At 47.9% G+C, this 17,465-nt stretch overlaps 1 protein-coding gene across 6 annotated transcripts in view; it reads right to left on the reverse strand.

Moving 5' to 3' along the window:
* Ptpmeg (protein tyrosine phosphatase Meg) overlaps nucleotides 1-17,465 on the reverse strand; it is a 329,222-nt gene that overhangs the window by 132,027 nt on the left and 179,730 nt on the right. For all 6 annotated transcript variants that reach the window (XM_077698431.1, XM_077698433.1, XM_077698432.1 and 3 more), the window contains 6 exons: nucleotides 14,672-14,760; nucleotides 14,489-14,552; nucleotides 12,350-12,516; nucleotides 9,444-9,512; nucleotides 7,682-7,888; nucleotides 6,702-6,783 (listed from right to left, as the gene is read on the reverse strand). In XM_077698431.1, coding sequence (XP_077554557.1) covers nucleotides 6,702-6,783; nucleotides 7,682-7,888; nucleotides 9,444-9,512; nucleotides 12,350-12,516; nucleotides 14,489-14,552; nucleotides 14,672-14,760 — 678 coding nt within the window. The remainder of the gene's footprint in view (nucleotides 1-6,701; nucleotides 6,784-7,681; nucleotides 7,889-9,443; nucleotides 9,513-12,349; nucleotides 12,517-14,488; nucleotides 14,553-14,671; nucleotides 14,761-17,465) is intronic.

Consider the following 17,465-nt stretch of genomic DNA (forward strand, 5'->3'; position numbering starts at 1 on the left):
GTTTTATTTGCGCTAAATAACGGGGAGATGTATGACAAGTGCCAGCGGTTCACGAGGTTTGAACAGTTATGACTATAGGGACCGGTCACTGCTCAGAGGGCGCGGTGAACAAGTACACCCAGCGCTGGCCTGCGCTTGAGCTAACTTTGGGTCGATGAGAGCCAGACGGTGGGCACGCATTCATATGTTCAGCACCTCTCGGTTGTTTGTTTTTGCAATTCTGCGATTGTTTTTGAAAGGTGTCTCGTGCTTGAAAACTGTTCGGGCAAATATTTTCCCCATGTCTCAAGTGCTTCTGTGTGATTTCCGGACAATTACGGGGCTGAACTACTACTGTCAGCCTCGCGTGCGCGAGAAGTTACAGCAATTGTACACTGCTGCACGCGTGTACGCCGTGAAAAAAATTGATGGGACAGACATCGTTGCAAAGTCCCATTCTTATCAAGGGAGGCTTATTTACAGCGCAAATTCAGGTCAGTATTAATTTTTTTTTCTATCACAGCCTAATAAAGTGACCCCAGCGTATACAACGGCGCTCCACGACAGAAGGGTGTTTGTGTTGTTTCCTCTGTTTGCGCAACCACATTCAATTACATTTTCAGTTGCCCTTTTTCAGTTCGGATGGTGTTGTCACTAATTAACAACGGATTCGGCATAATGGGCTGTAGTGCCGTTATCCGCCCACTTCTACCACCCAACGCACTTCAAATTTCCCGCCTCCGCAGTGCTCACACGCCCCCTGCCTGAAACTGTGCCAGTGGTACTACTGTCCTTTTTGTGCTTGCATCTCCTTCCGCAAGTGCTGGCATTGCACTGCCAGTTTTATTGTCTTACTATCGCGAAAACCAACCCAACGAGCATTCCTAACTAAATGAACGCGGGTGCTGCCTGTTAATTACGTATATTTTGCCTCAAATGTACCCGCAGTTTTCTTTTCGCTAAAGCAATGGGGAATATGACCAGCGCCAGCGATTCACGAGTTTCGAACCCTTATGACTATATAAACCACATGGCTTTTGAAGCCTCTGGTTATGCGACCACGACAGCCGCTACAATGGAATGCTGTGTTGACTCTACTTGTGTCCAGGGAGCAAGCTGTGACGACAAGGCGAGCGAGCCCCTAAAGTGCTCTGCACTTAAAAAGATGAAGGAGTGGTGACCGGCCACCCACTTTCTTGCCAGGTTCGAATATGTTGCAAGGGCTTGCTTGAGCAACTGGCAGCCGCCAACCAATGTAACACCAAAAAACATGACTGTGATTGCCTCTGGTTCCGGGTGATCCTATTGCAAGACTGTCAACCAGTAGTTAACACACTGATAACTCTGTTGTTGGTATTGTCATACTGCATCACTGCTGATGCCATGTAGCACAGAATTTGAAAGTTTTTGGTGGCTCGAATTGTGTTGACTAAGGCTAAAATTGTACTTTTTGTTTAACGAGATCACCAAAACAACATACCATACAAAACACGCATATGCATAGTACGAGGGGGGGGGGGGGGGGGGGGGTAAAATATCCGTGTAAAATGCGAGCAAAGCAAACTTAATGAAAACATTTATTTAGATCGCACTGTGCACTCCAGTCATCATCATATCCAGTTGTGCTGTCCTTGGACATAGTGTAAGAACTTTTCTAATAGTCATCTTCTGTGCTGTCGAGTGCATTGGTGATACATGTATACTGCACTTCTTGAAAGCTCAACACACATTTTCTTATGGGATGCTAGCCTATGGACCTGCCTTTTACTTGAACAGTGTGGCTGTCGATACCTGCTTCAGTCGTCCAGTTTCCATCACTCCGGGCTCACCCGACTGCACATGTTCTGCGTAGCTTCGCTGGACCCAGTCCTTTCAGACCTTGTTGATGCACACATCTCGAGGCTGCATGTCTTCACTGTAGGACTCGCACAGCACTGTCTTTATGGAGTGGGCCCAGTGGCATTAAAGTGCATCCAGGACGAGGACAGATGGAAACGATAGCAGTGTGCCGGACAGCCTACACCACACGGACTTGATCCAGTAAAGCCCAATGCCCAAGCCTATTCAGGTTTTCTCTGTCACTTCGCAACGATAACACATTTTTCAGTAGCTCCTTGCCTTTCAACATTGTCTAGCGCTTGAGGATGACATGGGCAGGAGCTTGAAACATGACGGTTACATCCATATTCTCGTTGCCGCTGGGTCAAACAAGAACTTGCTTGGAGCCTCTTTCACCCACGATGGCAGATGAGGGCATGCCCAGACACACTAGCGTTTGGTCACCACTGCCAATCTTCCGTAGCTGGAAGGTTTTCACTCTTGCACAATAAAAGAACCTCATGCTGAGAAGCCATGGGCAGGTTTTCAAATGACTAGCACAGCTTTTGCAGAACCAACGTTTGCCGGTGTAATGAATATGCAGTGTGGCGCACATAGAAAGAGACTCAGTGCTTGCTCACTTTGAAGTTAGAGTGCAGGAGCCTTTCTTCTCTTGCAAGCTTTGTGGCTTTTGTCTACAAAAGCTCTATGCTCACAGCTCGGTGCTCAGCTCACTGCCGACAATCTGTCAGCGCAAATTCGATACGCGGGATGGTCCCACTCTTCGACCCTCCAAAGAATCAAAAGAAACAAACTAAAAAAAAAAGGGGGGAAGGGGGGGGGGGGGCCAAAGACCAGCCCCATTTCATCCAAAGAACTTGCATTCATATTCATAAGCTCATGGCTGTGTTTTCTTTCCTGATGGCTACACGTGAGCTCCCATCGAGCCGATGAACATGAAAACATATACACCGCAACCCAATGGTGATGACCGGACAACCTTTTTCTTCGCCGCTCAATCCAAGTTTCTTCCTTTCATGATGCTCTTTCTCTCTCTGTTGTTTCAACCTCTGCATCACTCCACGGTCCTTTCTTTCTGGCCTTTACGGCTCCTACCACCTGATCTCTGCTGATCAGCGTCTTTCAAAGCCGTGCTGTCGCTCCGTTCCTTACTTTCCCACCTTTTATCTATCGCCACCTCGTACTATCGCTTGTTTCACTTGGCAGTTTCACACTCTCGCCTTTTCCCCTCTCAATTTGCTCGACCAGTGTGGGCCTTCCCAGTTTTTCTTGTGCGTGCGAGGTGCAGGGCTGGTGGGCTAGTGCCGGATGGCATCAGGGTCGCGCAGACGCCGTGCGGGTGTGTGCGTGTGTGTGTGTGTGTGTGTGGGGGGGGGGGGGTCACAAAACAGGCGTTCTTTTTTTTTTGCTTTGTTTTAAAACTTGGGATACCAGTTAGGGGTTCGCAACTTATGCGAGAACGCGCTTAATATAGTAATTTCGATATGTTCTTTGCCAACATGTCGGGAGAAACCATCTACTAGGGCGGATTTACCCGTACCCTGATAATATGCCACCCCGGTCATACGAAACTTTTGCGCAGTCCCTGGAAAGTTGTATTATCCGTTCTACTGTACTTATGGTTGGAGGTGATAGAAGCAAGCGCTTAGTGCACAGAACAACAAGAAAGCAGTTATGCAATCTCTGTGGAACATCAAAAACATGTCACATCTTTCCAAGATGGTGCAGTGACATCAATCTTCCTGGGTGATGAGAGCTTCCGCTTGGACTGAACAGCCAGTCCCTGCCTTGACAGGGAATGCTAAGGCACTGTCATTATTTGATTTGCTTGCTGGCAACATTGAAGAACATCCTCTACAGAACGGTAAGGATTGCGGATGAAATGATAGAGGAAAAGTGGGTGCCCAATGAAAAGAGCCTCAGAAACAAGCAACCTTTCCATTCAGCTAACAGAAGACTACTCGAACCTTTTTCTTCCCTCTCATTTTACATCCCTCGGAGCACTACAACCCCTTGTTCTCAAAATCGGGCATCGGTCTGAGGTGTAAACGTGTGGACTGCTGCTTGCTTGGCAGACGTGCCAACATGGAAACTCATTATTGACCATACATTCTCTCACTTGCACTGCATTTTTCCGTTGTCTTGTTGAGGTGAAGGTGCCAGAAACAGACAATTTTCGAGGAGGCATGCAACCCACCAGCACAATCTACATTTGCGAGAGCCCTTGCACACCACAAGTGGCATGACGCTGACTGCCAGATTTAGCTTCTATTATAGTCTATTATATTATATACTTACAGTCATTTTGCAAAAACTGAGGAGGATGCTTAGAATTTTTTAAGAATGTGAAGAGAAAAACTAGTTGGACATTCCGTTGATCTACTGTAGGAATTTCTGGTGAACTTTTGTGTCACTCTTGTCAGGGCACCGCCACAGATTCATCCACAACCACTTCCTCCCATAGCAGTGACGAGAGGAAGTTTGAGCTGCTCTAGCCTTTTCTGCTGCGGTGTACTTTCTCGGTCTTTTTTACCCACGACTAGGGCCTTGTGCACTGTCACCAACAGCGATGTGGAATAAAGCTCTAAGCCCACATGGCAATGATGGAAGGCATGTCCAGAAGGTTCTACAGTCCATTGCCCTTTATCAGAACCCGCCTATAGTGCTGCTGCTTCCTTTTCTCAGTGTGCGCTATGTCACCCTTTCTCGGAGTACTCCTCCAGCACTGCTGATTCTCTTTCTTGGTGGGCACTCCGACTTCACATTTTTCACGGTGCTTTTCTACACCTCACAATGCAACCTTGAAGCATAGAGATACAATGCTTCTGCCTTAAGAACAGTGTGGACGAGGTGCATCGGAGTGGCTCATTTTTCTGCCGCAAGGTGGTAAATAATAAAAAAAAAAGAGGGTTACCAATTGGATTTATGCAACAGTTATGTGTCGGTATTAATTGTGCCCCTTTGTGCCCATTCCGATTTTCCGCAAAAGGATGAGACAGACACTGATTACTTGTTTGACACAGATTCTTGCGCGTCACCAAATGCAGTTCCCTCTCCTTAGCCGCTTCAGCATCATGTCTTCGCAGTCTTGACATTCATCCACTATGCTCTTGCACAGGACCATTCGAACCACAGAAGAAGGCATAGCATCCATGTCACTTTTTAACTATGCAGCCACTAACATCAGTATGTGTAGCTCATCTCTGGAAATGTTCGTCAGCTCATATCTCGTTGGCTCCGTACCAGACTACCATAATACAAGCTGACATACAAGTCCTCGTTCACATGAGCATTCTAAGGCTGACACATTTAAACTGCTTGACTATGTAGAAGAAACACAGCAATGAACTGCTTTTGCTTGACATTCCTCTTCCCAGTGGGGAACCAACCTAGTTTCTGAAAAACGATACTTGCCAGCTAACCTGAGCTATGGACGAGGCAACATACCCTCGCTAGCAGAGGCGTTTCTGTAATCATTGTAGTGCCAATAAGCTGGCACCTCCCGCTCATACTGATTAAAGCACAATTTAAAAAAATGATGGGAGAGAGAGAGAGAGAGAAAACTTTATTATTTGCAGTAGGTTTAAGGGGTCGGGGTGGCCGCAGGCTCCAGCCTGGCGGCGCCTAGCGTAGCCCTGTCCACGAGGGAGAGTTGTGTCCCTAGGTCAGAGCTACCCAGCGCCCCCTCCCACTGCTCGTCGGAGGAAATTAGAGGGAAAGGGTCTTTAGGGCAGCCCCACATGGAGTGGGGTACAGTGGAGCGTGTGCCACAGGCAGGACAATTGGGGGAAGGGTAAAGGGAGGGGTGGATGTGGTGAAGTACCGCTCGGCAAGGGAGAGTGCGAGTCTGGAGGAGTCGCCATGTGCGTTCCTGCGCGTGGGTGAGCTGGGAATGGGCAGGGGGGTATTTGCGGCGGGCGAGGCGGTAATGACTGACAATGTCGTGGTAAGTAGTCAGTCTGTCCCCGGCAGATCTGGCCCCATGGTAGGGAACGAGGCTGGGGCCCGCTCGGATTGTAAGTCCTCGAGCGACGACGTGGGCTGCCTCATTTCCTCCGAGGCCGGCATGAGCCGGGGTCCAAATTAGTTCTACCGGGGAGGTTGGGGAATTTTGAGCCAGAATTTTGAGGGCGAGTGGCGAAATAAGGCCACGAGCGAAATTTCGAACGGCCGTTTGGGAATCTGAGATTATAATTGCGGGGGTCGGCCTGTGTGACAGCGCTAGCGCTATTGCCGCCTCCTCCGCCTCTCCGGGATGAGGGGTGTTCACCGTGAGGGAGTTAATGGGAGGGGAGTCGGGCCTGTTGATCACGGCTATCGCATATGCGTCATGGTGGCGATATTCAGCAGCGTCCACGTAGTGGATATCTTGGCGGACTGGAAGACGCCTCTCGAGTGCTCGTGCCCTTTGTGTTCTTCGGCCCACGTTATATGTTGGATGCATATTGCGGGGTAGTGGCCGAACTATGAGTTGAGCGTGGGTGGTATGCGGAATGGAGACTTTCCGGTCTAAGCCTGCCGGGATATTAAGGCCAACTCTTTCAAGAATGTGCAATCCTGTAGGGGTAGTCGCTAGACGGGCTATTTGAGCAGAAAGGTGCGCTTCTACTAGCTCTTCTGCTGTGTTGTGCACCCCTAGATGTTCGAATCTGGCAGTGGATGTGTGCAGGGGCAGTTGATAGGGCAGCAGTGCCTCCCTCTGCACATTGTCAATGTGTAGAATGTTTCAATGCCTCTGATACCAGATGATGTAACCAGCAAACTTCCTCGTCCACTGGACGAGGAAGTAAAATACTGTCGCTGTCCCGTGGTTCAGCAACCTCCCACTCTAGGGCGAGCTGGAAAAAAAAAGGCTAGACAAAGAACTGGCATGCCACACTGACCATGATGAGCTCTGGAAGAGAGTCGTCGTCCGCGTATCGGATCATCTTGGGGGGAATGGCAGGGGTAAATGCTTGCGCATCCCTGCCGAAGAGAGAAAGCAGGGAGAACCATGAAACGAACTGCGGATAAACTGCACAACGTCGTAAGACTATGTTCAGAAGAAGTTTGCCTAGTCCGCCAATTTCGGCTTTCAACTGTGTCCTTATAGGGATAAAAATTTGGTGGCATGGCAGTGGACTGGTGTGCCGTAAGACAAACGGAGCAGCATTTAGCCTGCCCACCTCTTGAGAGGCAAACACCTAAGAATGGAAGGCTTTGATATTTTAGCCAAGTCTGTCATGATTGTTGTAATGTTCCATGTCAGCCTATATTTTTTAAAAACTAACTTCCCAGTGTTTTTAAAATCATAGTTTGCCTACAGCCTCAAAATAAATCTGTGACAAGCACAAACGCTAATCCCATTTGTGTCACCAGTGGCTAGCATGGCGATTCTTTTTTGCCAAGGAGGCACAAAGCGCACAGTGTGAAAGAGAAATTCTTGCTATCAACGTGCAGGCGAAATCCCGCGTTTTTTCTGAGTACCATCAAAGGCGGAGTTGAATGAATGGCTGATTTATCCGAAACGTAGACAGTTTGCTGCCTGCCGCATCCCATGATCTCAACCATTAAAACATGATGACACAGCACCATCGGGTGCTTTTCCACTAAAACTGAAATTATTTCGCAAGTGAAGCTGTGAGGCGGGGCTAGTTGACAAGTATGGTGGTGGCAGCCCCATTGAATGAAAAAGCCTTTCTTTGAAAGCTGTGTACAAGTGTTATATTCACGACGTATAGGGATCCCACTTGGCTCAGCTTCCCCGTATCAACCGCTCTGCCAACCAAATGTGTTTTATTGCCACCTTCGAGGAGGATTTCTGGGTAGCTTTACGTTAATGTCGATCACTTCATCGATCAGTAAAGCCGGCACCACCACTCACAGGGCGTTGCTGTTTTCTAGCCAGGCCTTGCGGGGCAGGTACTCGGGTGGCGGCCCGGAGATTTGTACTCGGTGGCTGAAGCTGTCGTAGAGGCGCACGTGCGCGCTGGACGTGCCGTTCATGCGGCTCTTGCTGGACGGTTTCTCCCCCCGTACCTCGCCACTGGGCGGGGGCACGGTCTGACGGATGCAGCGCTTGCTGGGCGACCTGCAATGGGGACAAGGGGCGCGCGACGCACACAGTCATTAATGGTTGCTCGAAGGATCACTAGTCCCACTCAACTTTCAGGCTGTCAGGATCACCTAAATTTACGCCTATTAAAGTGCAGTGTGCACCACTGATTTTGGACGCCTATTCCCGACCGTTTTCTTCTCCGGAATCCCCTAGAAGTGCTCTGACCATTTTGTTCTTACTAATTGTTACTAATTGTTCCTATACGAAACGCCAGTCCTTAATGATGAGTCAATTAAAACTACCAAGACTAACAGCTAAAAAGAAAACGTCACTTGATGATACAGCCCCTATGCGCTGTACCCCATTAGCTCTGATGAGTGGACATTAGGTAAAATTTTGAGTGTAGGAGGACATTTCCGCTCAATCAAACTGATGCTTTCTAATGAAAATGCTGTTAAAGATGTTTTAGGACTGGTTGCCTGCATCAAAAATATCCCCCCCCCAAAAAAAAACCGAATGCATTCAAGAAATGCAACGAGTGTATTAGCTACCACGTGTTGCAACTTTCACTTGTAGCTGAAGCCTGTTTTGTAGCTTCAGCTGTCCCAACATGTGACAGACTCCCAGGATTTAGTGCCTAATGCCTCTGCAATCCGAAACAACCTCTGTTGTATACAGGGTAACCACCTTCGCACTAGCAATATGTGGGACATGCTAAACGGGGGTGGGGAGGGGAAAAGGGGGGGGGGGGGGGGGAATCGACCCAACATGATTGATGATTGATTGATTGTGGGGTTTAACGCGCCGACGCAACGCAGGCGATGAGGCGCGCCGTAGTGGAGGGCTCCGGATTAATTTTGACCACCTGGGGATCTTTATCGTGCGCCGAAATCTCGTACACACGGGCGTTTTTGCTTTTCGCCTCCATCAGAAAAGCGGCCGCCGCGGCCGGGAATCGAACCCGCGACCTCGACCCAACATGATTGCAAATAAGCTATCACAATAGTTCATTTTTCAAGTTTTGGTGAACTTTTTTTTCCCCAAAATATTTTGTCATTTATGAAACACGGAAATAGAAAAACCGATACAAGTTGCCGTCAACAACAAAAAGGTGGGCCCCGACTGCCCTCCCGATTTTCAAAGTCAAGCAGTCTGTGCAGTGTTGAGAGCATCGCCATCAGCTGTGGGGCTACTGCTGTGTCATGCTGCAATAATTAACCCCTTCTGAAGCACGTCCCCACGTCTTTCTGTACTTCCAGTACCCACCACATGGGCCACAATGGAGGGGTCGTTTGCTTACTGAGCTTCCTCCTAGTCTTGAAGACATCCTCCTAGTCTTGAAGGCAATGATGCTTTCGAACAATCGAAAACACCATTCCCCATTCTTGGCAATGCACGCTCTTCCAGACATAACACCAGCATCTCCCCATTCACTCTCAAACGAGTGGTGTTAGTATTATGCGGGACATTGTTGAAGATTTTCCTATCTTTTGTGGGATGTGGGACAAGGCTGGCTTGACTTCTGGAACCTTCCCATGTAACCTTTCTGCACAAAAACAGGAAGTTGACAGAAAAAGTGTGTTCTTACCTGAGGAAAGGTCGGTCGTCCAGCCCCCTCTTCTTCATGTCTTCCAATGTCTGGTATTCCGTTCGGCCACTGGAAGGATAACGCCGTCAGACGGGGTGCGAGGGCACTGCTGGTGCAACTTATTTCACAAGCTGCAGCTTAAATAAGCTATGTAACCAGAGTCTCATAAATTTAATGAAACTGCTGAATGTTCTTAGGTCAAGCTACCTTTTCACACTCGAGCAAGAAAAAAAATAGCATCTCTGCTCTTCATACTTAAAAAATTCTACTGGAATCCTAAATCATAAACCCTCTGCTATACGAAATACACCTGCCGTATTTATATCATTGTAAGTCAACTTGTTCTTTCAAATTTCGAAATCCAAGTAGGGGGGGGGGTCGACTCACAATCGAAACCAAAGCATGGCATCGCCAATAAAAGCAAGACAAACAACGTATCAGGGTCGTGACAGTGGGGTTGCAAGTTTGCATAGATTCAACGGCTCTGCGCATAGTATTCGGCTAATCTGTGCGCTTCTTCGGGATAATATTCGTTTCTCTTTTTGCCTCGTACTGCACACACCACACTACTGCCTCCTAACCACACTCACAGCAGTGCCGATAGTTAATAAAAGGGTTGCTATTCCAATCATGGAAGCCGCAACCATCTCTTTTTTGTTTTGCCAGTAAATCTGCGCCAACTTTTATTGTGACTATTATGAATCGATTCAGCAGGTTTTATTAGGCATTCTTTCCCCCATGCCGTGGGCACACTGCGGCAACGGTTCCTGGGAGTGTCGATGGTTGATGGAAGAAATGACACGGCTCAGTCGTTAGGAGCCATATTCTTGTTTTGTGGTGTTGGCGATTAACTCTTCATCATGGGCTCTCCAGGTCCTAAGAGTACGTGGCGCTCGTTAACTGCCACATTCAAGAGGGTAGTTATTATATATGCTGAAGAAACAAACAACTGAGAAGCAGGCCGCAAGTTTTGACGTTTCGGAAAGTGCGGTGCGGGAGTGGAGGTGGCAGTGAGTCAAGATTTTCAACTGCGATGCCAAATGAAGAGGCTTTTGTGGGCTGAAGTCAGGACATTTTGTGGAGCTGGAGGCCAAGCTTGCAGCGTACGTCACCGATATACACGATCGGTCACTTCACTTCCAGTGACGTCTGAAATGATTTGGGGGTGTTGACTTACATCTGAGTCGACGTACATTCGTGCAAATATGGTACGAAAGGGAGATGTGTGACATAAGGTCCTACTGAATGCTGCATAGTGAAAGGAAAAATCCAAAGTGAAATAAAAATTTGTTTGCTCTGTGCTTCAAACACGAGGTCACAACCTATCAGAATAATTGCTATGCCAACTCGGCTAAGCAGGGGTGCCTGTTCATCAAAAAAAACTTTCCCTATCTTTCAGATGCGGTACTCGTACACTGTATTAAAGGAGTACTGACACGAAATTTCTCGCTTTCAGTTTTTATGCTGTAAAGAATACCTATGGTCCCAGTAATTACGAAAATCGAACCGAAAGGCGTCAGCCACCAACATATAATTAATTATAGCACGTTTATTGCAACCACTTTCAAATTCGGTCGCCGCGCGGGAAAATGGCTGTTCGAAGGAGAGCCTGCAAGCGGACTGCCTGACGTCACGGTCTCCGTGACGTCGGACCGTGACGTCATGGTCTCCGTGACGTCAGGGACGTTCGCTGCATCGTCTGCTACGGATTGCACGCGGTTCACACTAAAGCGCTGGACACATGTACGATTTGTACACTCGATTCGCATGCGACTGATCGTTACGACTGTCACCACGACTAGTCGTACGCGTGAATTTGAGACACATGACCCGATGCGTGCATGCGATGCGTCGTCGGCGTCGCTCCGCCCACCGTTTTTGCTCCATGGTCAACTACGACTATCGCTGAGCTGAATTTGTAGATCCCGCGCGTTTAATCGCAAAAAATGGATAAAGCAGGCAATCGTGAAGCGTTTCCTGCCTTCGGAAACAGTTCGCGCACACGCCGGCCGCGCCTGCCAGCTCGGACACTCAGCGGCTCGATCCGGCGCAGACCACGGTAGCAAGACGGTAGCAACCGCTTGTCGCTGCTCTTCTGAATCAATCTGATCGTTAAAATGAAGTTCCACATGCGAGAAAGTAGGTGTTAGTGTGGTGAAAAATTGTGCTTGGGATTGTTATCAGGGCTTATTTTAAAAGCGGCGATCAGATATCTGCCGCGATGCAAGCGTATACGCTGACCGGCCCCCCGCGGCGCGCGGCGGGCGGTGCGCCGACCGGTCGAGAGATGGCAATACCTGCGCGGAAACGTGAAGTGCGCACTTCGCAAGCCTTGCTCACAGCGGTACCGCAGCCAAGCCAAACCTCCTATCGAAGCGAGACCGCCCACAACAACAGCGCAGGCTATCGCTTCCGGTTCCGGAAACAACTGTATGACGTCATGCTGAATCGGCCGCAAAATCGCGGATAGCCTGACGTCACACCCTAAGCGATTTCGCTAGTGCTGCCGATTTGTAATAGTTCGCGGCCAGGGCAATTAAAATCGATTTTTGATGCGTTTCCAGCCTCGGATCGCTCCAAAAATTTCTGTGGGTAATCTGTACAAACTACTGAAGCCAATTATATCGTTATTTAGGCCTCTAAATTTGGTGTCAGTACTCCTTTAACACCTGCTCCTTGCTTATAAAGATATTCACACGAACAATTACACACCTGTGAGCTTCCGAAGCTCATTTGCCTTTTTTTTGGGGTGTTGCCCTTTTTCACCTAATGAAACAAATCCTTTTTTTCTTTTTTTGAGGAGAGGATGTATTTAGTTGGGGGGAGAGGTGACGCTAAGGCGACCAGAGCGCGAGAGCTCTGCGAGAACAGCAGCAGCAGTGCAGCACCTCCACCCGAGCGGTCACCTGTATCTGAACTTGGAGCCGAGGGAGAAGAGGAAGCGCCGGCTGGTGGTGGGCCGGGGCAGGTTGAGGCGGAAGAAGGTGTGGTGCTCCACGCACGACTTCCACAGGTTCTTGCACGACCGGTAGCTCAGCATGTTGAAGCCCAGCAGGTTGTCGTAGCTCTCCGTCTGGGCAGGCATGGGAGGGGGGAGGGACCCCGTCACGCTACTTCCCCCCTGGCGTAACGGGGGGCACCGTTCCCAATCACTCGCTTTATCTCTCAAGTTTTCTTTATTCAGGAAACTGCCTCACAAGGCACGTGAAGCTCTTGCCAGTGTGCCACATTCATTCGCCAGCGTGTCTGAGCACATCAAATGTGCGTGTAGCATCACCATTCCTGGCCAAACAAGATCCTAATGGGTGCAACTGATTATGCAACTTTTACAAGAAAATCGAAGGGGATGTGTTAAGCATTTTCTGTTTCATTAAAATAAAATGGTCACTACCTAATTTTCCTAAATGCAGTAAGAATGCATACACGCAAACTCCGATACTTATGCCTACACCCGGAATATCATTCATATAAGCAACGGTTGAAATGTAAAAAAAGAATTACTGTAGCACCCCTTCACTAAGTGAAAAAAATAAACCGATAAAGCCAAGGGAAAAATTCAAGCCATTCCACTGAATGTGAAAGCTGTTGGAAGTGCAGAGCAGTGATTCGCCATAATTGTCTCTAGCACCGTTATCTGCTCACTGCTACCACCCATCACGCTCTTTGCTGACCTGTCTCACTCCTCGCCTGATGAATTGAACGAAGGTTTGTCCAACGGATTTCAAATTCCCCACCGTTGCAGTGCTCGCGTGCCCCCTGCCTGAAACAGCGCCAGCGGGAGTTCTGTTCTCTTTGTGCTTGCTTTTCATCCTGCACGTGCCGGCGGCGCCTTACTGCGCAGTTTGGAACGTGCCATTTTTTTCTTGCACTGCCACTTTATTTTCACTTCGTATCGTTAAACCAACGAGCATTTCTAACTAAATGAACACAGGGGCTGCCAGGTCGTTACGTATATTTTACTTCAAATGTAGTTGCAGTTTTCTTTGTGCTAAACAACGAGGAGATGTATGACAAGTGCCAGCGGTTCACAAGTTTCGAATGGTTATGACTATATAAACCGCTTGTAGAGCCACGGTACGCCGTGTGGCTCTACTTGGGTACGTTATCTCACTGCGCCGCCTGATTCCGGCAGTTGCTTGATATCGAGCAGCATAACAGAGAGCGAGCTTCGGCGACAAAGTGAGCCCCTTAATCTGCACTTAATAAAGAGGATAATGCCATCATGTGGCACTGATCATTCACCTGATGCACAGGATTCATTCACCTAACTGTATGTTCCTAATTTTGATTTGCGCTATACACGCACAATACGCACATATAAAATGACTTCCACAGCAAACACATGGTCACGGTGTTTCTTGTTTTGGCCCGCTGACATGAAGGATGGCCTTAGCCACGCTCTGAGGTCTTCTGATCTTAATCCGAACATTCGAATAATTGCTGACATACTACTGTATGTTGCTGAACGTTCTGTTTACTTGCCAAAGAATGGCAAAGTTGTGTCCAGTAACCAAGCTCATGATGATAACTTTCCAATGCGGTAGGTCGCCATTGTGGCCCAAACTAACGCAGATAAATAAACAGTACTTGTAACAAAAGAAAATTTTACCAGAGATGCGAGACACATCTGCACCTTCGGCACACATTAATGAATCTGTCGCCTTCCACTGTGGTGCACCTCACAGCCAGGTGCAGTTTTGGCACGTAAAACCTCAACGAGAACAAATGTGCAAGCAGTGAAGTACAGGGGTTGTTGCAGTAAACGGAACAGCAAAACAATATTTTCGGAACACTATATTTTAGAAACACAGTTACCCATTCTCTGCTTTACCTAGGCAGACAGTGCTTTATAAATTGCTCATTGAGCAATCACCATTCGTCGCTTACCATAACTGTTTTCCGCATTTTCTCATTTCCAAAGCTTTGTTGCAAACGATTAAATATATCCGCAAATATGGGTATACAACAAAGGTTGCAAACAGCATGAAAGCTCAATTGTGCTTTGCAGCAACAAAATTGAATAAAGAAAGTGTGAACAGACTTACCCCTTCTCTTCTCAACTGGATAAAGAACTGTTTTCTCTTGAACGAGATTTTCACTATCTTTGCCCTAAAAGGAATAGGCAGGATTAAAAAAAACGGCAAACAAAACTTGTTAACACACCAGTGTCACAAAAAGAGAGAAAAAAAAAACATTTGCGAGATAAGCGAAGATTGAATTCCTCTCACCAGGAGAAGGTGTTGATCCGAATGTTGTTCTGAAAGACTACCAGACCGTAGGACGTCACGCCAAGCTGAATCTCAGCTTGTGTAGAGTCCTGCATAAAAAACAGGGGCGCAACACTGATTCCGGTCCCTTCCAGATTGTGAAGCAAGCCAGTGTGCACAACAGTAAAGGTCCTTCTGGCCCTTTCTCTTCCAACTAAAAACATACCTCAGGCACGCAAAGATTGCTACAACGCAACTATGTATGTAAGGTACGAGGGTCCCTCGAAAAGATGTGAAATATCAAACGCTCTGAGCAGGGAGTCGAGAAACAAATGCCCGGTGATAAAGCTTCATCTTATCGCAGCACATACACTGATACTCGGGTCCAACTTAAGAACGACAACGGCAGTTACTTCTGCGCTGCATCACTGCTGCTGGCGGTTCCTCCAATTGGCGCGAAGAGTGAATTACTGCGAGCATTTTGAATGTGACATAAGTCATTTCCATGATTATTTTTCTCATCTAATCTGCCCATAAATTACTGCAGCTATGAAAAACAAATTATCTGAGAAAATACAGATGATGACACGTATTAAATGCAATCTCCTTTCAAAATGTGTGCGTGCATTGACATCTGGATCCATAGCTTTGGTGGAGTGACACACTACATGATATGTAGTTCATAACTTGTACCTGAATGTAGCTTGGCACCATCTACTGCCAGCAACATCTACGGCTCAGTCAAGCTAGGACATGTTGCTCCAGGTGCGGCAAATTCGCAGGGCCGTCTTTGTCAAAAAAAGGTATCATGTCGCAAAGCATCTTTAAGCCAAACAATAAATCAATAAACCAAATAAGTACACAGGAATGCATTTTGTCAGTTTTGTGTAGACTCGGTGCATAAACAATTTTTTAGACATACCTGAATATTTAAAACCACAAACACATCAAAAATGGTGTTTTTATTTGATCTGCAGCTTTACTACTCAAAGCATTTGCGTTTTGAATACTTGAGCAAATATAAAGAAATAAATGTTGGCTCTGCCACACCACCCATGCATTTACCATGCTTCATTGCGAGGCTTAGGGCCTAGAGTTTGTTCTTTGTGCAACACTGCAGTTTTGCAAAAACAAACAAACAAAACTACCCTAACACAAACAAGTGACACTGAACCTCCTGGACCACTTTGACGACTGTTCACAGATGACTTGCAGACATGTTGGCAAGTCACCAAAGAAGGCAGGCAAAGTAATATATGCAAATAAAGCACCCTTTGTGCTGATAATTACATGGCGGGGGGTAGAGGGAAAAACACAGCGTTTATTGAAACATGGCTGCATTTGGGCAACCCCGAACCTAATGAGCAAAAAGGTCAATACAGTTAAACCTCGTTATAACGAGATGGGCTATAACGAAATAATGGATATAACGAGCAAATCGTAATTCCCCTTGAAAGTCCCCATAGAAACCAATGTATTTAAAACCTCGTTTTAACGAGGTAAAATTTGCCCGTTACGGGATATAACGAACAAATTTCGTTGAGAAATCAAATTTTGAGCTAATTTTTAAACAGTGCGCAACGCGGATTTGAGACAGTGCGCGACGCGGCAACTGTATTAGCAGTTCAAAACTCCCGCCACGCGCGCGAAGCTGGATGGCGCGCCATGCGGACGCTGCGCCCGCGAAGCCATTCCCACCCTCCTCTCGCTGCGCACGGCATGCAGACAATGGGGCCCTTCGATTTACAGTCTTGGACTCACCGCGGGCTCCCCGAGAAGCAGTCCGACGTTCGATTTTCACATGCATCCCTATGGCTTCGGGTGGCTTCGGGGAATCCTCGGACTACCCGCGGACTATCCGCGGTGAGTCCGAGAAGAGCCCCAATGCGCCAATGCGTCGCCTTCCTCTCCCACCCCTGCCCCCTCCTCCTCTGTTCGTATCGCCGACGTCGCTGCGTAGTTGCGTGTGCGTGGGTTTTCGCAGTCTTCAGCCTTATCTTTTATCGTACTGCTCGCGTGATTCCAACAACGCGAGTGCGACAGGCGGGAAGCGAAAGCTAAAGGCTATCACGCTTGAACAGAAGACGTCTATGATAAAAGCCGTCGCATCGGGCGCGAAGGAAGGTAAGGTGCACTCCGTGGTAAGGTGGCAAGAGACTCTGACGTGTGGACGAGTACGCTGTCCACCATCGTGAGCAACCGAGAGTCCATCGTCAGCGCTGTTGCACGTGGCGTGAAAGGAAGCACTAAGGACGGCGTCGGAGGCACTAGATGCGGTGGACGTGCTGCGCCGCTCCTTCGGCGCGCACGAGGGCGGCGAAGATGGCGTGAACATAGCGGCCGCAGCTGAGCGAGCCATCGCTCGCATCAGGAAGGTGCATCAACGTCCAATTACGGACTTCTTCGAGCCAAGTCTGTTTGAAATACGAGTTTTGAACTGCAATAAAGTAGGTTCGTGACTTTTCCTTTTTACCTCCGGAATGTGTTTATTTTGCTGACTACCGCCGTGCGGCAAGATGCTATTTCGCCCGCTTTTTGTTTTAGGTAACTACAATGCAAATATTTGCAGTAAATGTCGGCTATGGCTATAACGAAATATTGGCTATAACGAGCAAATCGCGGCGCCCCTTCAATTTCGTTATAACGAGGTTTAACTGTACAACTGAGAACCCCTTCGTAACCACCAGGTGACATGGCTAAATGTACCACAGCCTGTTGCTGCGTTTGCCGTTGCCGCCAGAAATAGCGGCAGCAGTCCCAATACACAGCCCTGATACACTTCACAAGCGGTATCTTCACTGGTGTCATTTTGAAG

This window comes from Haemaphysalis longicornis, unplaced genomic scaffold (genome assembly GCF_048455015.1).
Source record: "Haemaphysalis longicornis isolate Haplotype H1 unplaced genomic scaffold, Haemaphysalis longicornis Haplotype H1 scaffold_2, whole genome shotgun sequence".
Taxonomy (NCBI): domain Eukaryota; kingdom Metazoa; phylum Arthropoda; class Arachnida; order Ixodida; family Ixodidae; genus Haemaphysalis; species Haemaphysalis longicornis.